General features: G+C 52.2%; 1 protein-coding gene and 1 long non-coding RNA gene across 8 annotated transcripts in view; both read left to right on the top strand.

Moving 5' to 3' along the window:
* Nucleotides 1–10,197, top strand: part of CTTN (cortactin) — a 32,261-nt gene extending 22,064 nt beyond the window's left edge. For 5 of the 7 annotated variants that reach the window (XM_038563645.1, XM_038563641.1, XM_038563644.1 and 2 more), the window contains 6 exons: nt 395–464; nt 2,279–2,427; nt 4,785–4,880; nt 6,773–7,037; nt 7,845–7,916; nt 8,967–10,197. In XM_038563645.1, coding sequence (XP_038419573.1) covers nt 395–464; nt 2,279–2,427; nt 4,785–4,880; nt 6,773–7,037; nt 7,845–7,916; nt 8,967–9,103 — 789 coding nt within the window. In that variant the 3' untranslated portion in view covers nt 9,104–10,197. The remainder of the gene's footprint in view (nt 1–394; nt 465–2,278; nt 2,428–4,784; nt 4,881–6,772; nt 7,038–7,844; nt 7,917–8,966) is intronic. The other 2 variants (XM_038563647.1, XM_038563646.1) reach the window with 1 other exon arrangement.
* Nucleotides 10,198–21,983: 11,786 nt separating this feature from the next.
* LOC111090984 lies at nt 21,984–26,038 on the top strand. The gene is made up of 2 exons (XR_005373548.1): nt 21,984–22,127; nt 25,759–26,038. It is a non-coding gene; the product is annotated as an uncharacterized LOC111090984 (long non-coding RNA).
* Nucleotides 26,039–26,856: the final 818 nt, after the last annotated feature.

The raw sequence follows: 26,856 nt of genomic DNA, 5'->3' as shown, positions 1-26,856 counted from the left end.
ATACGGGACGAAGTGACTGGTTTCCCGTACACCCATGCTTTCGCCCATGCACAAACTCCCACAACCAGTTACCAGCATCCCCTAGGGTGATGTGCTTGTTACAGCCCACAAGTCTGTGTACACATGTTTGTTGCCCAGAGTCCTTAGCTGACATCGGGGTTTGCTCTTGGCATTGTACCTTGTGTGCGTCAGGACAGATGCTTGTACCCTCCCGTGCAGTGTCATATAGGGTAGTCTTACTGCCCTAGCCCTTCCATGCAACGGCAGAGAGGTGGATATGAGACGCTGGGCTCCCTCCATGATTCTTTTGGAAGCTCTGGGGGAGGCAGAAACCCTTTCAGGGTATGGAGAGTAAGAAAAGTGCTCCCCTGATTTCTTGCTTCTGTCTTGGTAGAATGCTTCCACATTCGAGGATGTCGCCCAGGTGGCCCCTGCTTATCAGAAGACTGTCCCTGTCGAGGCAGGTAAGTTGTGGCAGACACCAGGACGAGCTCCTATGCCATGTAGTGTTACCATGGTGGGTACCATGCAAGCTGGGAGCAGCTGGAGAGCACCCTCGTTCTGTTCACTTTGAGGAAGGGATTTTGCTACACCTTGATGAAAGGCCTGGGTGTCCCTGCAGATGCAGCATGTTGCAGCGCTCTGGCAGCGGGGGATTGGTTTGGTGGGGTGCCTCCCAAAGCAGAGCTGGGCTAAGCGCCCATCCACAATGGCCCTCCTCACTGCTGGGGACCAGGTTCTGGGAGGTTCTTGAGGCCACAGACCCCCCCTGCCCCCAGCTGGCCAGTTGGGCCAGTCAGCTATGGCTGTGATGTGAGGAGTGTGTTACTCACCTGTGTGGAAGCTGAAGTAGATGCTCTTGCCTTTTCTCTCTGCGGGCCCTGTGCAAGGCTGCTGCCATGAGAGAATGCGCCCTATACCTGCTTCAGCCCATGAGCCACACTCTAGGAGTATTCCTGAGTCGGGGGAAACATAGAAAGTGGTAAATGGACAATGGGCAGGGCATGCTTTTTGTTTCCTGTGGACGCCCTGGGTCAGTGGTTCCCAGACTTGGGGGTGTCAGAACACTTCAGCACTCATAGGGATCGTTTGTGGGGCTTGTGTCTCCTGATCGTTGTTGTAGTGAGATTAAAACAGAAGAATTTGAGATGTTATTAATTCGCTTAAAAACAATGAAACATCACATGTTAACGGTAATACTATTAATGGAAGAAGTAACTACATTCTCAAAACAAAACCCTTGCAGAAGCGTGGCATTGCTTTGCTGTCCATAAATCTCCTTAGTAAAAGATCTTTGTTGTTAGAGCTGGTTCTGCATCTGATCTGTTACGGTGAATTATGTTTTGGAAGAAAATCTGGACTCCCCCAGACACGCTGTTGGAAAAGAGAAGGGCATTACTGTAGCTTCTCCGGTCACCACGGATGTGCCTATGTGATCCTGCACTGGGACAGGCAGTGCTTTCCTGCTTCTCTTAGAGGGTAGACTCCCTTATAAACTGCGTGGTTCTCGAACACGCACTGGACATTTGCAAAGTACTAGACTGTTGAGCTACGCCAAACTTCCAAATGTGTCTTTTCAGTCTTTGGTACCCCCAATTACATTCATTAATGTTATCAGTCGTATTTAAGTCCTCAAGTGAAACTAGGAAATTGTCAAGTTTTCCACAATTCTGACTTTTCTTGAAAACTTGATTTTTTTTTCCCCATGACAACAGATACTGCCGTTTTCTTGACATGATAGATTGAGTTTATTCATTTTAGAGAGAGTGTCTGCCAAGTACCAAAAGGCACATACCCATAGTTTGTCAGTTACTTGTGTTCCGTGAAAAATCAGCATAACTTGCAGCTCAGCACACAAATGGTTTTCCTCAAGCCACCACAGAACTTGTGTGTATGCCCCCCTCCCGTCCACCACAGGAGATTGGCAGGTGTATGCTCAGGGCTTGAGATTTATAGAATATCAATGCTTCGTACAGTGTCCTCAAAGGGCATTGTTAGGGAAAATGTCCTTTTTCCCCTCCTAAATATGTGCTGGTGAAGTACTGTTTGGAATATAACAGTATTCCAGATACCAGACTTCGATGTCCGGCAGTCCTGCAGAGTGTGCAGTAGATGGAGGCACAGCGGCCAGTCTGGGACTTGGGGAGGTGACCAAGCTGGGGGACGCCTCCCTGCCAGGCTGGACCCTGAGGGGCAGGCCACCCTGGTGCAGGGTTTTGGTTGTGGGAGAGACAGTGCCACTCTGACACCAGGCGTGCATCTTTCCTCCCCGCTGCAGTGAACAGCAGAACAAGTAACATCAGAGCCAACTTTGAAAACCTGGCTAAGGAGAAGGAGCAGGAGGACAGACGGAAGGCAGAAGCGGAGAAGGCCCAGAGGATGGCAAAGGAGAGACAGGAGCAGGAGGAGGCCCGGAGGCAGCTGCATGTGAGTGTGTGTCGTCCTGGGCCTGTGGTCTAGAAGGTTCTCAGTGGAAAACGTTTTGAAGCCTCGTTCGAGGCTTGGCTCCTAGGAACTGTAACTCTCAGCCACATGTACTAGCTGGTCAGCCTTGCTGCTCCAGTGCCCTGGTGACCTGCAAGCCCACTGGCCTCTGAAATTCTCCCTCCTCTGAGACCCAGGCCAGATGTGTCCCTGACAGTCTCTCTTCTGTCCTGTCACCCTCTGGAGCCCCTGTCTTGTGGAGAGAAGGCTGAGATACAGAAGGAACTCTGTGTAGGGCATCAGACCCGCTTTCTGCTTTCTTTTTCAACTCTTGGTGCTTTCTGTACCTGGGTCTCTTGCATTTATTTGTGTGTGCTTCTTTGCCCTGCCTGTCTGCCGGAGGGGGTTGGCGCGGGGGCTGCGGGCGGTGAGCGGGAGGGCCTGTGCGCCTGCCTTCCCCAGGCTTCTCTCTGAGCCTGGGTGTCCACATTACCCCCTGCGGACCAGGCAGCCTGCGCCCAGCAGCTCCCCGTGCTGTGGCCTCGGGTTCTGGAGCAGGATGAACTCCCACCTGCTCTCAGATAGTTACGAAGTGAATCAGAGAAGAAAGCCCATGGAGTTCTTTCATACCCAGAAAGCTTTGTTCCACCCTATAGACCTCTCCTCCCCAAAATCAGTAGTTAGGGCTCGGAGAACCCCCGTCGGGCGGAAGGGGGGAATGGATGGTTGAGGTGGATGGTGCGGTGGGCACCAGAGATGTGAATTAAATACGCCCTGATGGTTGTTTCATCACACACAGAAGAAGAACAAATTTGTAGAATTACCTCTTTTTACCGTTCCATAATCACTAGAAACTTTGGAAGAAGCCTAGAAGTTTGGTTTTCTTTATTCAACACATGAGTATTTACTCTAGAAGGCGCTTTTCTTGATGTGTCTCGGTCTTTTCAAATGATTAACAACGCCTTGCTCATGTTATGTCTTCAGGTTGTAACTGCTGGGTCCCGTCAGCAGGAGCAGGCGGCTTGCAGAGGGGGAGGGCATCGCCGCGGTTCTGTCCTCGCACCTTTCTCTGGCGCTTGCCTCGGCAGCACATGTACTGGCGCCTTTTTCTGCCCTGTCTTACTGTCCCTTCTGTGGCGTTGTCCTCCGCTTCCAGCCCCCGCCCTTGCCTGCTTGTCCCTGTGAGCCAGTACCCCCTCAGTCCTCACTCCAGAGTCCTCTTGGCTGGGGGTGGGGCTCCCTCCGTTGGCGGGTGGGGCTCCCTCCGTTGGCGGGTGGGCAGGACGTCCGCGTGGGTCCAGGTGTGCTGGACTCTCATGTCTTGGCTCCTGGTGAGAAGGAACTCTTTGTAGCCAGCCAGCTATGAGAGGGGCCGTCACAGACCTCTGTACAGTGATTCAGGTGTGAACAGCAGCCCGGGTCTCCCCAGACCTGGGTGTTTTGGGCTGTGGGTGGGTCTAAGTAGTGTGTGAACTGGACTGTCTGGCTGGTGCAGTCGGGGCCAAGGATGGTCCGTTCCTGCTTCTGTGGCTCCCCGGCACGTGCCCCTCATGGTCCTCCCTCTTCTGCTGTCTGCAGGGGTTTTCTGGGGCTACCATCCCACATGCCCCTAGGCTCTGGCTTAGAGAACACTTGTGTACCCTCTCAGTTCTGGAGGCTCCAGAGGAGACCTGTCTCGTGGCCTTTCCCAGCTTCTGGAGGCGCCCGCGTTTTCCTTGGCTTGGGACCCTTCTCAGCCTTTGCTTTCGTGGTCATATCTTCTGATGTGTCTCTCTTGTGCCTCCCTCCCTCTGAGAGGGAAGGGCCTGTGGTTACATTGGGACCACCAAGAACCTGAGATGTCTCCTGCCTTCCTGTCCGTGACTCCTTCCAGCCTCAGTCCCTTTGACCCTGATGCCACCTCCTTCCCAGGACCTGGGGTCTGGGGTGTCTACGTCTTTGAGCTGCCATTATTCTGTCTACTACAGCCCACTACCTGGCCCCTAATGATTCCTATCTGTCCTACATGCAGCACACACCCATTCGTAGGTCCCCAGAAATCTGTCACTACAGCAGCAGCTCAGCCTCCAGGTCCTCATCTGGTTACTGTGCGGTCTGGGCGGCTCACGGGGCAGCAGCCTGCCTGTTGCCACATAGCTGCATGTACCCTGTGGTTTATGTGGTGGCAGCAGGAGGACAGGGGCCCCTGAGGTCCTGTGTTCTGTTCTTATGGTCATGGGTGCTGAGTCTCCATGCTTAGTACCCCCCCCGCACTCTGCTCCAGCAGTGATCTGCTGTAATGTGAGCCCGGGTGGACCTTTTTCTGAAACTGTGTTGTTGAGGCAACCTGGTAACATTCTGCCACCTGTCTTTGTTTTCAGGAGCAAGCCCAAGCCCAGGCCCAAAAGCCAACGCCCCCTGCATCCCCGACTCCTCAGCCAGCTCAGGAGAAGCCGCCTCCAAGCCCTGTCTATGAGGTTGGTGTTTTCGTTCAGTTTGCAAATGAGTCTGACTCCCCATAGACTCCCTTCCCAGGTCGATGCCATTGTGCATGGGGCAGCAACCCTACCCCACTCTGCCCAGTGCCACAGCTGGGAGGGCGGCCTAAGGAGTAGCCCTCCTGAGCACTAGAGGGTGCATGCCACATGCTCAGTCTCTCCCCGTGTGCAGGGGCCCCTCCTCACCCAGCCTGCTGCCTCCCAGTCGGGTCTCTTATTGCCATGTAGACCATTTCTAGTCTTTATCTTACTCTCTGTTACGTTTGATATTGACGATACTCCATCCTGGAAACCCATTTCCTGGCACCCGGCTGCCGTCCTCCTACATGACCTGACTTCACCAGTCGCCCTCACCAGCTGTCCTTCCCTCAGCCCCTCCTGAGTATTCCCCAGCGACTGTCCTTGGCCCTTACCCTCATTCCCATCATCAGTGCCTTGTGACTACCTGCCTGTGTTCCTAGGACCTGTATCCTCTCCTGGGCTCTGAGTTACTGGGCTGCCTGCCTCACCATTCCTCGCTTGCTCTCAGGAGCACCTCCTAGGTGTGGTCACTGCCTCCGTGACCACACCTAGCTGAGCCCTGCATCCTGTCCCCTCTGTCCCCATGGCCACTGTCCTGGTTCCCATGCCCTTCCTCTCTCACCGGGACATCCTCAGAGGCCATTGGGTTGTAAGGAATAGAACCTACCTCTGCTTTGCTGACACTGAAAGGGGTGAGCCCTCTGGGTAGCTCATGATCCAGGAGAGCTCTGGGCAGCAAGCCTGGGTCTCTGGGGTTGTCCAGGGTCCCATTGGCACCAGGGCCCTCTCCGAGCTGCCGCTCCCTATGCATGGTGGCTGTGTCCTCCTGGACTCGTAGACATTGTGGCACGGCCTTGTGGCTCATACCTAGTGGCAGGAGGAGCCTTGAGCCATCTCCCCTTGTCCTGTTCCACTGCTAGGCCAGTCACTGAGGAGTTGGTCCTTTGAAAAGGTTGGCATGATGTGCTGTCCTTAACGGGAGTACAGGTGGGTCCGTTGACCAGAAGCTCTGCCAGAACCGTGTGGTACACCAGGGGCAGAGGTACTTAGGCCAGAATACAGGGAAAAGGGACCCCACACACACACCCCCAACTTGCTCAGGATCCGCTAGGCAGCCAGCATGGTGCCCCCACACTCATCACCCAGCCTCTAACCCTCTAGGGCACCACCTGCACATCCATGGAGACACACCCAGAGGAGGCTCTGGGTCTGTCCCTCCCTTGCAGTGTGACCCTTGTGTGGCTCCATGCCTGTCCTGGATGCTGAGTCCCCTCTCCGTGGCCTCCCTAGTAGCTCTCACGGGCTGCCTGAGCCACGATAGTCATCTGCCGTTGAAAGCCAGTGCCTGACCCTGCTGGTTCTTCTGTATGTCCCTTGCTCATCTGACCCCCAAGGGTGCCTTTAGATGGAGCCTGTTTGGAATCACAGACTAAAGCCACTTCTGTTAGGGTTACAAGTCATGATGACTGAACAGCCTGGTGTTGATTCTCTGAGCATATGTGCTAGCTCGTGGCTTGCTGATTACTCTTCCCTTCCCTTCCCCCAGAGGATTTGGGGAGACTTGAACCCCACTGGCTGGGGATGGGGCTGCTCTGGGCGGTGCAGTGGGTGACATTGTGACATTGCCATTAGAGGCATGGCTGGCTGGCTGGTCCTCGGGCACATCAGGCAGCCTCCACGGCCTGGGCCTTTACACATGGGCCAGACCTGCCCCGAGTCAGCCACAGGCCGTGTGGTTTAATCACTGTAGGACTTTAGAGTGACAGTGGGGTTACTCAGCAGGAAATGGCACGTGGTCCTCCTATTGGTGCCATGGCATGATTAGAACCCGAGCATTCTCAAAATGTTAGCAGGTAATGCCTCCTTATCCACATATCCACGTTGCGGATCCCCTGGAACTAAGAAGTAGTCGCGTATTGGTGACCTGGCATGGGCCACAGGAAATGTCTCCTGACCCTTCCCTTCCCCAGGACGCAGCTTCATTCAAGGCTGAGCCTGAGCCTGTGTACAGCATGGAAGCCGCCGACTACCAAGATGCCAGCAGCCAGCAGGGCCTGGCCTATGCCCCTGATGCAGTCTATGAGGCCACAGAGACCTCGGGCCACTATCAAGCAGGTAGGGGGCAGGGCATCCCACCAAATCCCCCTCTGCTCCTCTGTGCGAGTGACATCCAGCTCTCTGACGTGCCCTGCCTTGCCTATGCTTGATGCGGGGTCCTCACCTCTCTGCTGAGAGGGTGCCAGACGCCCTGGGGCTTGGCATGGACTCCCATGGAGGCTCCAGGAAGGCCCTGGCTGCTCTGGGGTGGCGGGTGGGGTGACTGAAGGAAGGGGCCTCCACTGCTCCTCAAAGTAGGAGCTTGGGGCAAGCCCAGCTCCATGAAGACAGCAACTTGATGTTCTTAGAGATGATTTCTGTAAACTTAGAAAATTCCATAGATGTTTCAGTGGGACAAACACTGAAATCAGTTTCTTATCTTTAAAGATAAGGTTTCCTTCAACATATTTGGGCAGATTTAACCTTAATTCATTAGAGAACACAGCTCAGGACAGTGTCTTAGCTTTTCCCTGAGTGTGATGTGAGGCATTTGGGCAGTGCAGCCTCCTTGCCCCGCTGGCCATGGTCTTGCCACCATGTGATCCCTCCTTGAAGTACTAAACCTGTAAAATTTAAGAACCCGTCCTCTGAAGCTGCCCCAGTACCCACTCAGATTGTCCTACTCACCGGCTGGTGTCGGCGTTGGAAGCAAGGGGTTTGCTCCCTAAACCTGGGGTCCCTCTTCCTGGTTTGCTCACGGCCCCATCCCCCTCCCTCCCCAGCAGCTTTTCTTCTGTCCCAGGAGGGCTGGCTGACAATGTTGAGATGGCTCAGTGCACCTGTGGCACTTTGGCTGACCCTCAGCTCATCTTGTTTTATTTTTAGAGGAAAACACCTATGACGAATATGAAAATGACCTTGGGATCACGGCCGTCGCCCTATATGACTACCAGGCTGGTGAGACTACCCGCATTCCATTTTGGTGTTCATTTTCTACTGGTTCCACTCAGGAATTAGACCTCCTAGAGCTTTATTACAACTTTTAAGAAGTAACTTATTTTGAAATAATCTCAGAGTTACAGAAATTCCGTTTTTCTCTCCATTTTTACACATCCCTGAACCTCATGGGTGCCCCAATCCCCCTAGGGATCCCAGTGTGAGCTCTCCAAAACCAAGGACACTGGCCACCCTCAAAGCCCCAAGTGGGAAAGTTAGCCCTGAAACGTCATGACGTCTGCAGGCTGCTCACGTGTTTGCCAGCTGTCCCAAGCCCCCCTTGTTTGGTTGGGCCAGGTCCCTCCAATCCGCCTGTGGCCTCCCATCCTGGGAGGCCCTGCAGTTCCCCTGAGGCTGTGCTGTGAGGACAGGGCGGACCCGGGAGAGCTTCCTTCTCTTTACCATGTACCCTGTTGGGCACACAACATGTTCCCCTGTGTGTCTCACAGCGGTGTCCCCACCACCTCTGGTCCAGTGTGGGACAGTCTCCACCGCAAAGCCATTTCTCCCTTTGCTACTAGAGGGCCGTTTTATGGACCTTCCAAGATCATACTCCTCATCCTCAGGCTGCCAGCCGTAGCACCGGACAGGAGCTTTCACCTCCTATTTACTTACGTATATTCCACGTATTTGTTTACACGGGTGTGGAATTTGTGAAATTTGGCATCTGTAATTATTACAATGTAGTGAGTTTATCTTTGTACCTGCTGCCCCAGTCCGTGTCCTTGGGCTCCTTCCTAGGCTCCCCTTTGAGCTTCATAGGTACCCTCTCCAGTGGGAGAATGGGGGAAGCCTGGTGTTGGGGAGCCTGGGTACATTCTGTGTGTCAGGTGCTCAGGTCAGGTGTGTGGAGCGGGGGGAGGGCAGGGCAGGTGGAAAGAAAGTTGTGCTCTGCCTCCCGGCTAGGGGCCACCAGTCCCTCCAGCAGCTGCCAGAGCACGCTCCTTCCAGCAGATCGGCCACACCGAGTGTCAGGGTGTCACCGTCCTCTTTTCCTGTCCTCTCTCCTAGCGGGTGATGACGAAATCTCCTTTGACCCTGACGACATCATCACCAACATAGAGATGATCGATGATGGCTGGTGGCGCGGGTTGTGCAAGGGCAGGTATGGGCTCTTCCCAGCCAACTATGTGGAGCTGCGGCCGTAGGGCTCTCGGGGACGGAGGCCGGAGTGCAGAGCCCAGGCAGGAGGCCGCTGTACATACTGCTTTTATACGTCATGCTTCTGCTGACGCTTTGGAAATGCTCATGCCACAGAATTTGCTAATATATTGTAATCATGCTCCTTAGGAGGACTCCGGTAATCGATTTTATGCGTTTAAGGCATTGTCTTTGTTTTTGCCAAATGGACTTGTCGTGTGGAGTCACTTGAGGGACCCTTAGGTGTCCTGAGTGCATGCTGGCCTTGCCCCCGTTGGCAGCAGGCGGGACCCTGACACATGCTGCCTGTCCTCGGACCGGCTGTGTGGTGTTGGGTGGAGTCCCCGTCCTTGGAAGAGGGAAGCCTGATGGGAGGTTAGGACGATGGGCAGGGGTGCAACGGGCGGCAGCTTTAACTCCAGGTGGGACAGCCTTCATGTTTTCCCAGACCGCTCTCCCCTCCCTCTTCACCCTCCCGGTCGCCTGATGCCAGGAGGGCTCGCTCCTGTCCCTGCTCCCACCTCCGAAGTGGTGTCACCCAGTGCCACACACACTGCCCTCCCGGCGTGGCCCGTTGTGTGGGTTTGAGGACCTCGGGTCGCCTGCACGTGGCCCCCTGCAGCTGGGCCCTGTGTTTGCTGTGTGAGAAGTGGCCCTTTGTTGTGGGCAGGCAGGTGCCTTCTCTGCCGTAAACGCCAGAAACATTTTTCCATCAAGGCAGTCATGTTCTCTGTGCTAAAATACCACGTCAGGTGAGAGGAAAATGTGCCTGATTGACTGGGCTGAAGCGTGAAGCAGAGAGTGATTCTCCCCCCAGGATGCACCCTGTGGATGCTGCATGGGAGTGCATTGCCTTCCTGAGAGCTGGGGAGGCCAGGTCGGCACCTGCGACAGTCAGGGGTGGTGTCTTTCTGGAAGATTCTGTGTCTCGGGTGTCTGGGACATTAGCGTCTACTTCCTGAAGCGCATTTCTGCATAATCCTTGCTTTATCCACAATTAGGTCGGGTTTTATATGCAATTACTGTATCTAAGTTTCTGTAGCACACATCATAGGTATGATTTTTTTAAATTAAATATTCAAAATAAACTTTTTTTGATCCACTTGCTTCGTGATGTCCCTTTGGTATTGGTCACTTTGTTCTACGTGGAAGATGGCTTCCTGACTCTTGACTTTTATCAGCTTCAGACAAACTAAAGATTCCATTTGGAGGAGGCATGCTCCTTAAAAGACACTTTTTATGAGGAGAAATGTATTTATGCTCTGATAGTACTGATTTTTTATTTTTTATTTTTTATTTTTTTTAAAGATTTTATTTATTTATTCATAAGAGACACAGAGAGAGAGAGAGGCAGAGACACAGGCAGAGGGAGAAGCAGGCTCCATGCAGGGAGCCCGACGTGGGCTGGATCCCAGGTCTCCAGGATCACGCCCCAGGCTGAAGGGGGCACTAAACTGCTGAGCCACCCAGGCTGCCCTGATAGTACTGATTTTTTGGACAAGGATTCCAAGTAAAATAGAAAACGGTCTATTTAAAAATTATTTGGAATTACGATTCTCAGCATAAATCCAGAGGTGATTGTGGGGTGACAAAGGGCAGTGTTCTCCCTTGGGCTGCGGGAAACAGCTCTGAGGGGGAGCAAGCAGCATTCATGAGCAGAGGAGCTGGCAGGGGTGCAGCTGACCACTGGACAGGTTCGCCTAGAAGCAGCCCGCGAACATAGGGCGTGCGGAGGCTGGCGTGGGTGTGAGGGGATGGACAGCTGAGCTGCCACCCCTCCTGGTCCTGCCAGTCCTGCTTCACCCCACCCCCGCCACCGTGGTGGTGGAGGAGCCACGGGCGCAGACCCAGCTCCCCAGAGGCTGTGGCGAATGGGCGGGCCTCTCCTCGTGGACGTCCGTCTGCTGTGGCAGAGCAGGGCTTGGACGTGTGGGAGTGCCGCCCTCACCGTCCCTGGAGGACTTGGGGGAATCCAAAGTGATGCCATCTTCGGTTCCTGGGAGCTGGGGGTCACTGCACGGACCTCATACAGGTGGAATCCTGCAGGATCTGTTTGACTCGACGTCACGTCCTCCAGGTCCGTCCCTGCCGTGGTAGGCGTCTGCCTGTCCCAGTTCATGGCTGCGTGACAGTCCACGGTGCAGGTGGACCCGCCTCATCCATTCATCTGTCGACAGGGCAGTCGACTTGCTCCACCTTCCGCCATCATGTCTCTCGCTTCCTCTTGTACCTGCCCGATCCAGCTGCCCACCCCGCTGCCCCACCGCAGCCCCTCGGGGCTGCTGTGGATGGAGCTGCCCTCATATCCTGCCTTCGTGCCCCCTATGCTTCCACCACACCTGTCCTAGGAATGTCCTCAGCAGCCACTCCCAGGACCCCTTGGTGCCCGTCCCTTCTTGAGGTCTTGGTGCCCTCTCCTCCTGACCTCCAAATGTCAGGGTGCCCAGGGCTTTGTCCTCAGACATGTTCCTGGTCTGCAGGCACCCATGCTCGAAGATGGCCTCATAGACTCTGATATTGCCCCAAGCCTGCACCTCCCGCGGACCCTAGTCGCCACAAAAAGGCAGCTTCATCCTTCCCTTGCTGATGCCCACAGCCTTCGAGTCACCTGGTTCCTTCCTCTCTGCTCTGTCCGTCTGCTAGCAAGTCCTGATGGCCAAGTCAGTGAAGCATGGCCCACCTTCGTGCCCTCATGCTGTACCTCAGCTCTTGCCTGGGTTGTCCAGGTAGCTCCCAACTGGGTTTCCTACCTCCTCTGTCCTCTCAGGATGTTTCTGACACGAATCTCGGCCCCTCCTGGGCTGTGAACTATGAAGCAGCTCCTGTTTCCCTGGGAGCCAGGCTGTGTTACCACCATGCTCCCTGACTCAGGGCCTTTGCACTGAGTCTTCCTTCTGCCCAGAGGCCTACAGGCTTAACTCCCTCACCGCCAGCCAGTGTTCTCCCAAGGTCTACCCTGACCTCTCCTTAAAGCTGTGGATCTCCCCCGAACCTAGCCCCCATCTCTTTTATCTTGTTCTCTTTCCTGTAGTGCACATCACTTACATCACGTTGCATGATTTTTATTTTATGTTTTAAAGATTTTGTTTATTTATTCATGAGAGACACACAGAGAGGCAGAGACACAGGCAGAGGGAGAAGCAGGCTCCATGCAGGGAGCCCAACGCGGGACTCGACCCCGGGTCCCTGGGGTCATGCCCTGGGCTGAAGGTGGCGCTAAACTGCTGAGCCACCCGGGCTGCCCTTGTTTTATGATTTTTAAAACTGCTTTATTGAGATACGATTCACACATCACACAAGCGACCCATGTGAAGCGTATAATTCACTGGTTTCCGGTGCGTTCAGAGGCGTGCACCGTCACCACATCTCAGAAACCCTGTGTTCCTTGGCTGTCACTCCCCGGCCCCCTGCTGCCAGCCCCAGGCTCTCGATCACCTGCCCTCTGGATGTGCCGACTCTGGATACCCTGAGTAAATGGAACATGGGCCGTATTTTCTGAAGGGGATCCGCGAGCTGCCTCCTGTCTGGACTGTGAGCTCTGTGAGGACAGAGTCCTGTGTCGTGGACACAGCGGCTGGCGCCCCCCAGGTCCTCGTGCGTTCTGTGCGGAGGCCGTTCGCGGAAGGCTGCCGGCTGCTGCCCACAAAGCAGCGCCCCTTCCCTGCAAAGAGCGTCCTGAACCTCAGCGGAAGCTCGGGACTCCGTGTCTCGCAAGCGACGTCACAGAGTGCGGCTCGGTTTCCAGACTGACTCACTGAGACCTGTTTAACTCGTTGTTCAGGGACGCCTGGGTGGCCCTGTGGTCTAGTTCAGGTGGTGACCCCGGGGTCCTGGGATCGAGTCCTGCATCGGCCTCCCAGCAAGGAGCCTGCTTCTCCCTCTGCCTCTCTCTCTCTGTGTCTTTCATGAAGAAATAAAATCAGTCTTAAAAAAAAGATTCATTGTTCAATACGGACACCATACATTTTTAATCCAAAATATTTTTTAAATACATCTTTCTAGCTCTCCCCTGCCCCTCCAAATCCATCACTTTTATCTTGAGTATTGTTGCCTGAGAAGCGGGTTCCTGTGGATCAGGGTGGAGGGATGGGGAGCTGGAGGGTCCTAAGAGGCCTGCACCCAAATGCCGGGCCTTTGCAGTATTTGACTGTTACTATGTTTGACTTACATACCTTGTATTACAAAAGCATTGAGTTCACATCGAAAACAATGCAGACGACGCCACAAGGCCCGCCGTGAAGAGGGAAACCTCTACCCTTGTGTCCTCCCCCTCAATCCCCGACGGTGACTTTGCCGATGATTTATGGGGCTTTTAAGGAAAAATGTCTCTACGTACAAGCATATGACACATCAGTCTTTTTTATACACAGAGGTTCGTACAGTGCTTTGCCTTTTGCAACCTTCTAAAAGATGGATTTTGTCCATCTTTATCACATCCTTTTTGTGTCTTCTGTGCAAAATTTCACTTGGAAGTGTGACGATGAGTTGAGCCCCATGGATAGACGCTGGTTTTGCTGTCGCGGATGGCGCCCCGTCTCGCTGCACGTTCAGGCACAAGCATGTGGAGAGGACCACTCAGAAGGGGACAGCTGAGTGCGCAGAGGCTACTGGTCGTCTTTCCCTACCTCCCGCGTAGTTAGTGACCTCAGTTGTCCTCGGAGTTGCAGCCCAGCTGTGGCTGTGTGACTGGGTCGGAAGCGAAACTCCATCGTGGAGGATTTCCAGCTCTTTTGGAATATGAGGCACTTTGTGATGGTACCTTCTGAGGATAGTGGAACAGCAAGATAGAGCCTGGGTTTGTGACAACGTCAAGGAGCTGACACGCTAGTCTTCTGTGCTTCAGTATTTTTTTTTTTTAATGAGGCAGAGACAGACACTTATCCTATCTAAGCCTTTGTTATTTCTAGTGTCTGCTCTAAGTACAGTTTCCAACTGATTGACCGTGTCAGTGAGTATTCCAGCATTAGATACAGGTGGTGGTTGTAGGACATCGTGAAGGCATAGAATGTTGTTGGGTCGTACACTAAAATGATAAATGGTTTGAAGAACAGGAGAGGGTCCCAATCCTGCGGTTTGTGGGTGTAGGGACAATCTTGATACCATGAAAGGCAGGGGTACCATGGGCAACCAGAGGAAGGCAGCAGGGCAGAGTCAGGGACAGATTCTGGGACGACGGTGAGGCTTGGGCTGAGTCTTGGACAAGTACAAGACAGCCAGGGGAGGCACGGCGTCCTGAGCAGGAGCCGCCGGGCTGACGGTGTGCGAGCAAGGGCCTTGATGTTGCTGAAAGCTCAGGGGCAGGTGCGTAAGGATAGACACCAGAGCTAGTGACTCAGGCAGGGCAGGGCCTTTAAAGGGCTTTATAGGACAATTAAGAGGATTGGACTTTATTCTGAGTACACACGGGAATTATTGAAGACTTTTAAGCTCTGAAGTGATCCCATCTGTTTTCTGGAAGGATCATTTCAGTATCTGATATGTCAGCATGATACTCCATAGCATCAAAGTCCTTGAAGATAAATGTCATAAATAAAACTAAAGTTTTATAATTTAACCCTTTGTATTTCTGGGTTATTGTTACCTTTTGCCCTGTGTACTTGCAAAGAAAAAAAAAAGCCTCATTTAATTTACTGAAAAACAAAGAAAATGCAGTATTACTTAGTATTTGTTTAAATTTTCTTTTTCATCCTGTGAGAATGTGGGATTAGAGTTGATGCCGGGTTCTCTACTCTGTTCCATTGGTCTATTTATCATTCCACCACACAGTCTTGATGACTGCGGCTACGCAAGTGAGTCTTGAAATTGGGTAGACTGATTTCTCTCCCTTTATTCTTCTTTTCAAAATTGCCTTAGCTATTATAGTTCTTTGCTTTTCCATATAAATTTAGAATAATCTTGTTTATAGCTATGAAAAGTCTTGCTGGGATTTTGATGGGAATTATATTACCCTTACGTGTCATCTGCCATGTAGAGAGACTTCCAATATAGAAACATGGTATTTCCACCCATTTATTTACATCTTCTTTCACTTATTGCATTAGCATTTTGTGGTTTTTAGTATGTAGATCTTATGTATTTTATCAGATCTACATCTAAGTATTTCATCTATTTTTGGCAGCTATGAACTGTATTTCTGTTTTCAGCATACACACATCCATTGCTAGTCTGCGGAAGTTCAATGGATTTTTGTATGTTTATCCTGTATCTTGTAACCTTGCTGAGTTACCTTATAAATTCTAGAAAGGTGTTGTTTTTTTTTGTTTTGTTTTGTTTTTAGATTCCTTGGGATTTTCTTTGTTGACAGTCCTATCACCTGCAAGATGAGAGCATTTTCTCTCTTCTTTCCAATCTATTTGCCTTTTCTGGCCGTATTGCCTTGGCTAGAGGTCCAGCACTGTGTTGAGAGTGGTGACAGGAGACATCCTTGTTCACGGTCTTTGAAGGAAAGCGCTCAATCCTTCCCCATTAGGTGGGGTGTTACCTGTGGGATTTTTGTAGGTGCTCTTTACTCCTTTTTAAGAGTATTGACTACGTGTATCTTCTGGTCCTACCTTCATCCATAAACTGCAATGATGCCGTCACAGCCAGCCACCAGGGTGGCCCCTGTGCAGCCCCTCCCCATGGAACGATAGGACGTTGTGAAGCTCAGACAGCCCTCTGGAGAGGTCAGGCTGGCAAAGAGCTACGGCCTCCTGGCCTCCTGCCCACAGACACGGGAGTGCATCACCTTGGAAACGAATCCTCTGTCCCCAGAAAATCTCGGTCAACACCCCAGCTGAAGCGTCACAAGAGCTGCTGAACCACAACCACCTCACTAAGCTGCTCCCAAGTTCCTGGCCTGCAGAAACAGTAGGAGATAATCAATGTTTACTGCTGCTGAAGCAACATGTAGCCAGGGGGACTTTGGAGTTTCTTACTTGAATCCGGCAAAGGACAGGAATGGGCTCCTCCTAGAATATGCTGCTCTGCTGAGGGGCAGACCCTGTACCCTCTGTGAGGGGGCAGCAGTCAGGCCCTTCCAGGACTTAAGGAAATGTATGACACCCTCTCTGCCCCCACAGAATCCTGGCTGTATGTGCTCCTGTGCATGAAGGAGACACCCTGCAGGCCTGTCCGCAGGGCTGGTGAGAGTGGAACATCTGTGCTGAGGCGCTGGGCAGCTGAGAAAAAGCAGCCACCTTGGGGAACCGTCAGCAACACGCATGTGCACTGACAGAGTGTCTCTCCTGGGTGCAGCGGGTTGGTGACTTCCAGTAGTTTGGAGATGCCAGCAAGTCCAGTCCTCAGGGAGCACCCAAGAGACGCTCCCACACGAGCACTGGGTATATTCACAGCAGTGCTGCTTGTTTGGGTTCATTTTTGGTTATTTAAAAAAATATTTATGGATATTTGGTGGGAGGAGGCACAGAGGGAGGGGCAAGGAGAGTCTTTTTTTTTAAGATTTTATTTATTTACTCATGAGAGAGGCAGAAACACAGGCAGAGGGAGAAGCAGGCTCCCTGCGGGGAGCCCAATGCAGGACTCGATCCCAGCATCACAACCTGAGCCAAAGGCAGACGCTCTACCACTGAGCCACCCAGGTGTCTGTTTAAAATACACTTCATTTTGGAATAATTATATATTTAGAGAAAAGTTGTAAATTTAATGTGGGGCACTTCTTATGTACTCCCTACCAATTTCCCTCACAATTAACCTCTTACTCAACCATGGTCCATCCACTTATTCAAACTAAGAAATTAATGTTGAGACAGCACCGTTAACTAAATGACAGACTTTTTTTTTTTCAGACTTTGTATTTTAAACTTTTTCCTTGAATGTCCTTTTCCTGTTCTAAGATCCAATGTAGGATCCCACATTACATTTAGAAAAGCATTTTTTTTTCTTGAAAAGATTTATTGAGACATAGTTTGCTTACCATATAATTCACCTAGCTAGTGTACCGTTTAACGGCTCTGAGTGTATTCACAGAGTTATGGAAATACCACCACTGTCTAATTCCGGAAAGTTTTCATCACCTGAAAAACAACCCCATGCCTCACCCCCCAGTCCCTTCCCCTACCCCTGCTCCTACTCATCTGCTATCTTTGTCTGTGGATCTGCCTTTTCCAGACATTTCATGGAAACGGAATCACACGATAGGTGGTAATTTGTGACAGGATTCTTTCACTTAGCATGATGTTGGAAAGCTTTGTTTTCATAGCAAAGAGAAAAAAAAAGAATATCTAAAGATCAACAGATGAATGGATAAATCAAATTCAATATATTCATGTAATGAAATGTATTCCACTGTGAACGTGAATGATTTAGAGCTACATCTGTCATGTTTAATGAGTCTCAAAAGTCATATTGAGTAAGCCAGCTGCAGGATTCATGATTGCCAATAATTATAATATCGATGATGATGGCGGCCACAGCTTAAGTGAGTCGTGGCTAGGCGCCAGGCACTGTTCTCTTTATGAGGAGGATTGCTAATTGTGCATGATGTAGAGATCATTTCTACAAGCTTTTAAAATGTACATAAGAGGGGCACCTGGGTGGGGTGGTACCATCGCTTGAGCATCTGACTCTTGGTTTTGGCCTAGGTTGTGATCTCGGGGTCATGAACTCGAGGCCCACATTGGGCTCTGCTCACAGCTCGGAGTCTGCTTGGGATTCTCTCTCCTTCTCTCTGACCCTCCCACTCGTGCTTGTTCTCTCTCTCTCTCTAAAATAAATCAATAAATCTTAAATAAAAATGCGTGTTACTACTACATATTGTTTATGGACACACACATAAGTGATAAACATGACAACATGCATAGAGACGATCAACACCAAGTTCAGGGCAGTGGTTACCTCTGAGGTAGAGGGAAGGAGGCACAATCAGGAGGGGATGAGAGGCTTCGAGCCTCTCTGCAATGTTTGCTGTTGTCAGGCTGGGTGGTAGATATGGGTGTTCATTATTCCCTATCCTTTCAATGTGCCTGGCATACTTAATAACTTTTTTTTTTAATATTTATTTATTTATTTATTTATTTATTTATTTATTTATTTATGATAGTCACAGAGAGAGAGAGAAAGAAGCAGAGACATAGGCAGAGGGAGAAGCAGGCTCCATGCACCGGGAGCCCGACGTGGGATTCGATCCCGGGTCTCCAGGATCGCGCCCTGGGCCAAAGGCAGGTGCCAAACCGCTGCGCTACCCAGGGATCCCCTTAATAACTTTTTAAAAAAGATTTTTATTTATTCATGAGCGACAGAGAGAGAGAGAGGCAGAGATGTAGGCAGAGGGAGAAGCAGGCTCCATGCAGGGAGCCCGATGCAGGACTCGATCCTGGGACCCTGGGATCATGACCTGAGCAGAAGGCAGATGTTCAACCACTGAGCCACCCAAGTGCCCCATGCTTAATAATTTTAAAAAGAGCAAGACTAGTACAGAGCAGTGTGTAGAGTGAGCTACTTTAGGTTTTAAAAATGATTCATACGCATATGCTCGCAGATGTATGCACCAGGCCAGGAAAGAATCACAAGGATTCCTTAATAGGCACAAGCCTTGGGGAGGTACCCCGGGGTCTAGGGAGCCAGTGGAGAAGGGAGAGATGCTTTCTCCTAACGACTTTTTGAATTTCATATCATATGTATTTTTACCGCTTGATTAAAAAGATAACCCAGCCTGTATCATTTATTCCCTTTGGCTTGGGCAAGCCATTCCCATGGAAGACCTCATTTGCCCCCATGAGTCTTAGGGCCAAGGGATTGTCAAACTGTATTTCAGATGAGGATACTGAGGAGCCCAGAGGTTGTGTGGTTCTTGGTCTGGTGGTTGTTGCAGGGGGGGCCTGGGTGGCTGGTTCCCAGGGGAGGTCATCCAGGGAAAGTGTGCCCAGCTCTTTGGTACAGGACAGAAATGGCCTCAGGCCCATGCTGCCCTCCCGGGCATTCACTGCTAGATGAGCTGTTCTCAGAGGTGTCCCCATGCAGATCTCGGCGACCCGAGGCCCACAGCCCTTGGGAGAGTGGGGCATGTTACACACACAGTGCCACACAGCCACATGGGACATGGCAGAGCATCAGCAGTCCCCTGGTGTTGCATCACTGGAGGGTTTGGGGCAGCAGGTTTATGTTGCAGGGGTTGCTTTGGAGAAGGGGCTCTCAAACTCTAGCAGGCACGGGGGTCACCTGAAGGGCTTGTTAACCGGGGTTGCTGGGCCCTGCTTCTGATTCTGCAGATGGGGGAGGAGCAAGAATTTGCATTTCTATCCAGGTCCCAGGTGACCCTGCTGCTGCATGTCCAGGGACCAGATCTTGAGAACCACCACCTTAGAGCCTCCTCTGTGTACATTGTAGACAATAGAGCCATGGACAGTTCAGGTGCTGGCAATTCCAGATAGCAGGTGTACAAACTCCCCATCCTACAGAGGTCACCTGTGCAGCAGGCTAGACTCCAGAGAGCTGCAGCTTCTGCACCAACATCTCTCACTGAATGTGGGTAGCAGATGCAAGGGGCAGTTTCTCACACTTCCCTTAAGGCCCACCCAAGGAGAACATCAACCACCCAGATTCTGGGGCTTCCTCTTGTTTAAAATACAAAGATCCAGAGCAGACAGAGCCAGTTAACCTTATGTGAGCCAAACTTAATCTATACCTAATCTCAGGAATAAGAAAGCAGGTTATTTATTACGAATGCCTCTGATAATCATAAATGAAACCTAAGTTGTCTTCCCCAACTGGTGTAAGATACCCATATTTAACCAATTCCCTGCCATCTGGAAACCCCCCTCCTAGCAGCCATTCTGGCGTTATAAGCTATCCTGTAACGACCTGTCCCTGAGCTTCCTACCACTTTCAAATTTGAAATCTCCCTGTTTGAGAACAGTTTGTTTTTCCCTCAAAGAAGTATTCATAGAGTAAAAGCTCTCTGAATTTTGACACTTCCTACTGAAACCGGATGCCTGGGAGGAGGCCTGGTAATCTTCTGCTCACAGATACTCCCTGGGAGCCGCAGATCAGTCTCCCCCAGCAGTGCCTGATGCTTGCTGGAAATGCAGAGTCTTTGTGGCCCAACCTGTTCCTGGGGCCTGGGCTGTATCTGGAAGCCTGAGATGGAGCTCAGCCTCCATGAGGTACGGCCTCAGAAGTCTCCAGGGAGGAGCCCTCACCCACCGCCGGTGGGAATGGAAGTGGTTTGACCTTTGCAGGAAACAGTCTGGCAGTTCCTCAACAGGTTCAACCTGGAGTGACCACACGACCAAGCAATTCCAGCTTCCAGCACGTAGGCCCCTAAAGAACAGAAAATAAACGTACATGCACGTTCACAGCAGCACTATTCGCAACAGCCAGAAGGTGGAGACAACCCACATGTCCATCAACTGACGAAGGGGAAAAACCTGAGTGCCGTCTATCCCTCCGATGGAATACTCTTTAGCCAAAAGAGGTATGAAGCGGTCTCACACGCGACACCATGGATGACCCTTGGAAAAAATCATGCTCAGTGGGAGAAACCAGACCCCAAAGACTACATATTGTGTGATTCCATTTACATGAAATGTCCAGAAAAGGCAAATCCAGAGACAGAAAGATAACCAGTTGCGTGGGCCAGTGACCCTGGGGCCAAGGGGATCAACAGGCAGAGGCTTTCTCTTTGGCAGGATGGAACTGGACAGTGCTGATGGCCATACGGCGTTGCCAATGTGTTTAATGCCACTGGGCTGTTTTCTTTCTTCTTTTCTTTTCTCTTTTCTCTTTTCTTTTCTTTCTTTTCTTTTCTTTCTCTCTCTCTCCCTCCCTCCCTCCCTTCCTTCCTTCCTTTCTTTTCTTTCTCTCTTTCTTCTTTCTGTAGGTTCCAGGCCCAGTGTGGAGCCCAATGCCGGGCTCAAACTCATGACCCTGAGATCAAGACCTGAGCTGAGATCAAGACTTAGATGCTTAACCAACTGAGCCAGCCAGGCGCCCCTGGATTTCATACTTTCAAATGCTCAGTGAGGAAAACCTACCCGGCCACTCTTGCAACCCCATCTAGCACCTGTCCACACATTCTCCATTCAGTCTTCTGCCTTTTAAGACAGCTCTGTTCCTGGCAGCGCTGTGCCATGCTGAGTACTCCCTTTCCCCATCTGCCTGGCTTCCGGGGATGGCTTTAGATGACATGGGGGAGGCACTTCTGGGAAAGCACTGGCTCCCCTGGTAGCGGGGAGCAGATACAGTTGACATGGTCTTCCCCTCTTCTTCCTGACTTGGGATGGAAAGTGATGTGTAGAGCGGCAGCGCCTTTTGTTGTTGTGAGGCTGCGAAGTTAGAGGGAGAGGCTCACTCAGTCTGACTTGACCACGTTGAGCTGTCTGACCAAATCCAGGGATCACCAAGGACTGTCCATGCCTCCAACACACCCTTATTGGGAACATCCTGCTGTCCACATAGGGCAGTGAAAAAGACTTAAGATTCCTGCCCTCGTGGAGCTTACATTTTTGTGCCCTATGGAAAGAATGAAGCACTTTTGGTATAAGCCACTTTTAATGCAAGTTTCTGTTATTTGCAGCCAAATGTTGTCTTTTATCATTACTGATCTGCTTGCAGGGACAGGGGTGAAGCTGCTCCCAGCTGCGCAGCATCGCCCTCAGCCTCCCAGGCAGTGCCAGCCCAGTCCCCGACCCCTGTGGGCGGGGCGCCTCGCCCACAGCCCGCCTCCTGGCCCCTGGGATTGGCCGAAAGTCGTCCCTCCTCCAGCTGGGCCAATCACAATCCCCTTCCTTTGCCGATCCTGGTTGGTCCTCGTGGGCACGTGCTCAGCGGTCCCTCTGCGAGTCTCGATTGGCCCATGCAGAGCACGTGACTGGCAGGGCACGTGACTTCCGGGCCCAGTGTCCCTTGCGGCGGAAGCGGCGCCCCGGGGCGGTGGGCGGGAGGCGGGAGGCGGCTCGGTGTCCCGGTCGTTGGGGGGGTGAGGGCCGAGCAGGTGCGCCCCCCTCGTGCCGTGTGTGCGCGCTCGGCCCGCCCGAGGTGTGGCAGAGGCGCCCCGGGCCCGCGCAGCTGCCCCCTCCAGAAGCCGGAGCTGAGGTAGGCGCCCCGGAGCCCCGTGCTGGGAGCTTGGCAGGCCCGCGGCTGAGCCCCTGCTCCCCGCCCGGCCGCCCGCCCCCCGCCCCCCGCCGCCCCGCGCGGCTCCCCCTGCTTCTCCCGCAGCGGCCCGCCCCCGGGAGCTAGGTGCCCTAGAGAGCGCGGGTGCCTCGCGTCGCGGGGGGGGCGGGGCGGGGCGGGGGTCAGAGGTCATGGTGGGTGCGGGGCGCCGGGCAGGCCCGCCCTGTAGTCCCTGGGGGCCCGCGGGGGGTGCGTCTTCCGCACGCGGTCGGAGCTGCAGGCTGGGGCGCAGCTGCCGGGGGCAGCAGTGGCCGCTGGGACAGGGCGGTCGGCGCCCTCCTGGGGCATCTCCTGCAGCGGGGGGCGTGTGGCGGCCGGCGGAGGGGGAGCAGCAAGCGCATCAACAGGCCCGCCGGAGGTGGTGACAGGGGCGGCAGGTGGGATTGGCACGAGCCTTTCTCGAGTCTGGTGGTCCGGGAAGCTGTGCAGACCCGGGGAAGAGTATTCCAGCTGCCAGGAGGATCCAGGGTCCAGCAGAGAGGAGGCCCTGCTGTGGGAGCCTGGCGGAGCAGCTGGGGCGGGTGTCAGGTGGCCCGGAGGACGTGGGCCCCCGACTGGACGGCGGAGTCGGGGCCACGTGGCTGTTTCTCTGTCGCTGCTGTGAGTCCATGGCAGCCTGCACTTCAGGCTGTATGCAGCCCCCTCTTCTCATGGCTTCCCTCCCTCCCAGGCAGAGAGAGCCATCACACCCTCTGCTCTCCCTCCTGGCTGCTGCCAGGAGACGCTGGTCCCCGGCCTGTGGGGGAGGCGGGGGCTGGGCCTTCCTGGCCATCCTGCGGCGCTAAAGGTTTCAGGCCATGCGGTTCCCCTAGAGCCTTGATGTCTTTACCAGGACCTCTGTAGTCACATGTATAAACTCTTGCTTCAAAACGGAGCCTTTATTTTTAGCTTGCCCAGATGGCAGGCTCCAAGACCAAGGGAGGAAGCTGCTGCTCCGCGCCGTTGGCTTTATGTAAAGCTTCAAAGCCGTGTGGGCCTGTCGGACTCATTTTCAAACTCATTCCGTAGCCATGTGACTGACTCCTTGTCTGTCATCCGCTTGGCCTTTCTCCTCTGCCAGTGAGGGTGATGGTGAAAGGGGAGGAAGGGGCTGCCCCAGTTCTAACTGGCGGAGGGAGGCCATGGAGTGTGGAGGAGAGCACCCTGGCATCAGGATGGGAGCTGTGTCTGCAAGCAGTCTGCGGTTGTAAGCAACAGAAACAGGCTCTCGTGGCTGTAGGCCACAAAGGAACATGTTTGGAGGATGCTGGGTGGCTCAGGGCCGTGGGAGGAAGAGTTGCGGGGGGAGGGCCTGGGAAGGACGGGACCCAGGGCAGCTCTGCTCCCTTGATAGGACTGTCAGTCTTCAGGAAGAATCATCCCACCTGCCTGTAGACTGTGGCTGAGAACATCCGTTTCCTTACAAGTAGAAGTGACGGTCATCTTTTTCCTCACTGGCCTCATGGGTTCTTGAGATAATTAAAGCAGATGCCACATGTCACACATCTCCAAGCTGTGGGGCCTTTTACAAATATCAAGTCTTTGAGAAAGCTTGTGATCCTGAGGTCCTGGCTTCCCCAATCTTAGTCGAGGGCAGTGGCATAAGCAGAATCAAATCTCCTTTTTTCACATCCCTGAGGTGATTGAATAGGAAGGAACCCCCATCTTGCCCACCCTCCTGGACCCCTGGCCCTGCACAAATGACTTTGTAGGAGCAGAAAGGAAAGTTTGTCCATGTCATCCGTGGTAGACCCCGACACGGCCAGGAGTTCTCTGGGTGCCTGATGGCACCTTAGAGTTGGACTTAGTCATGGAGGTTCTATAGCAAATCCTGGTTCTGTCCTTACCTCACCATGGACCTTGGCAAGACTTTGTTTCCTCATCTGTAAAATGGGGCTATTGGCTGCTGGACACCCAATGGGTGCAGCACTCTGGATGGTGCCTGGTGCAGAGTGCACCCAGGAGACTTACTATTATTTCCAGCCTATGCCTACCTCTTGGGACCATACTTGGAAATAAACTGAGCTCTGCCTTGTGCTGTGGTCGCTTCTCTAGCAGTTCAAAGGCTCTGTTCTCCTCCTCTCTGGGCCCTGGGATTTGAAGAACACATTTAAGTCTGTGTAAGCCCCTTGGCAAGAAAGACTGAGTAGGCAGGAAGGCTTGATGGCTAGAACACAGAACAGGTATGCTGCCACCAGATGCAGCTGGGATCAGCTGTCTTCACACCCAGACCTGCTCACCTGGCTGCCCTGAAGGCCAACCTGAGATTTCTCTGACCCTCATCTCCTATGGGGCCTAGGGCTTGCCTGTCTGTCCACCTTGCCTGGTGGCTGTGGCACACCCCTTTGACGTGGGATACATACATGCTTCTGGTGGAGGCAGCAGCAGCATGTGGAATGGGAATCCCTAAGAAACCCCATCTCTCCCAAACCACCTCTTTCAGATTCTCAGACTACATTTGTGGCCTAAAATGAATAAATTTGGATCTCATTTGACTTTGGCCTGGTAAACAGCAGCACTGATGCTAGTTTCGTGAGATAAACAGGCACAGCCTGTGGAGGTCCTTGCTCCCTTGAGACACGTGTTTGGCGGAGAACCCAAAGACATGGCGGTGGACACAGCACGTGGTGTGTACCTGCCTCTGACCTGGCTGAGCCACCCTCCATGCGCTCTGGCAATGAGGACTATAGCCCCACAGGCAGGGCGGCGGCTCCCGACACTCTCACTACACCCAGACAACTTCTAGGATGACAGGCCCTCGAGTGTAGTGCCATTAGACCAGAATTCGTGTACTTCCTATGTCATTTTTTTTTTTTTTAAAGAAAAACAGACCATGTACTGCCACTTCTTTTGCTTGTGAACATTAGTAGTAGTTCTGTGATGAGTGGCCTGTCACTATCAACAAATATTTTGTTAATTTTTAACAAAATCTGAAAACAATCAATACTGATAACTTCGATAAGCCGCCAACAAAGTGCTGCCGGGGTGACACGCCACCGGGGAAGGCGGGCGGGAGTCCAGGACTCCTGCCAGGACACCTTTCTCTTCCATGGGGACTCTCATACATGCTCTTTTGTGTGTTAAGTAAGTGAAAATACTGAAAGTGATAGAGCAGAGAGCACTTTTAATGGAAAATTAACTGATAACACGATCTTATTTCAATTTTCTTTTTATTTTTTAATTTAAATGACTGTGTATATTCCACAGTCTTAGGTTGAAGGCTCCAGAATCACGTCTACGTCTTCTCAACATTTCAGTTCTCGAATCGGTTTTTACTTTACGTTGTGCATTGATATGGGCTTCTCAGTTCAGAAAACAAGGCACTAGAACTATTTTATCAGCTACATTAATACAGTGAAGATATATTTATCCTTTCATTTAATATACAGCATTTGAATACAATATGGTTTTATGCAGATCAGGTTCAAAACACCCAAGGCACACACTTTATTTTTTTCCTTTTTTTTTCTCGTTTCTGTATTTATTTGAAGGCTCATATTAAGTTTCAGAATTGCTATAAACAGAGTTCCCGAGTAGAAGCAATGGACAGTGATTGTTGTAATTTTAAACACAGAACGGTAAAGACTGAAATGCAGAGACATGTTAAACAGGAACAGTAAAGAAAGAAAATCACTGATACAGCGCGGATTGGAAACTGAAGCGGTCAGGCCTGCTGGCATCGGAGGGACAGGTTGAGTCCCCATGGAGCGTGGCTGCCCTGATGCAGCTTGGGCTCTGTTCCCCAGGCGCTGTGGGATTTCCACCTTCTCGGAGTGAACGCGGAGACCTACAAGCACAGACACTCCAGTGCCCTGGTTGGTAAAATGCCTCAAATAAAGTACAAGTAAAAGAAAGTCTTCCAATTTTTTTTTTTCCTTAAGACAAACTGATACATTTACCTAAAAGAGGTTTGGAAGAAACCATTGGAGGTGAAGGGGGTGGTTAAGGTGTGGGAGAAACCACCAGACAGTGAAGTGGAAGGCTTAATGGAGGGTGAACTGCGAAAGATAAGAGGATTCGAATTTTTCATAAACATAGAAACATAGTGGCTGCTGTTCAAATGGAGAAATGTGCCAACATAGAAGAAACTGTCCAGGAACTAAAGACACCAGGTATTCATTGATGAGGCCAAAGATGAGGTTCAGTGTTTAAAACATACTTCCCTACAGACAAAGGGACAGCCCATGTCTTCCCAGCTCCGTTCTTCACCAAAAGACACAAATTCTCTTGCCCCAAGCGTCAGTGCCTGCTTGCTTACCGCTGAAACATGGCTGGCTTCACGTTAACCAGAGAGGCCACCTGGTTCTGCAACCCCACGGCCTGGAGGGAAGAAGATGAGCAGGTGGGGGCGCGGGGGACCCCCTCGGCGCCACCCCCCACTTCCGTCCCCGACCAAAGGAAGGCCAGGCCTCAGCTGGGCTTCTAAGCAGAGCTTACAGATGTGCCCGCCAATACGCACATGGCTCTGAGATCCTGTGTATCTCCGTCTGTGCCGTGAGGGTACTGTCAGGGGATGGAGCCCAGGCAGATTAGCTCTGTGCAGGGACGGCTCTTACTCTTTGAAGAAACATGGCACCTGGTCAATCTTACGGAGGAACAGTGGCGATGATGTTCAAAGAGCCTATGCTAGATTGCAAGTTGGCAACTCCTGGTTCACCCAGACAGCTTTCAC

Source organism: Canis lupus, chromosome 18, assembly GCF_011100685.1.
Source record: "Canis lupus familiaris isolate Mischka breed German Shepherd chromosome 18, alternate assembly UU_Cfam_GSD_1.0, whole genome shotgun sequence".
Classification (NCBI taxonomy): domain Eukaryota; kingdom Metazoa; phylum Chordata; class Mammalia; order Carnivora; family Canidae; genus Canis; species Canis lupus.
This window is presented reverse-complemented; position numbering and strand designations above follow the sequence as displayed.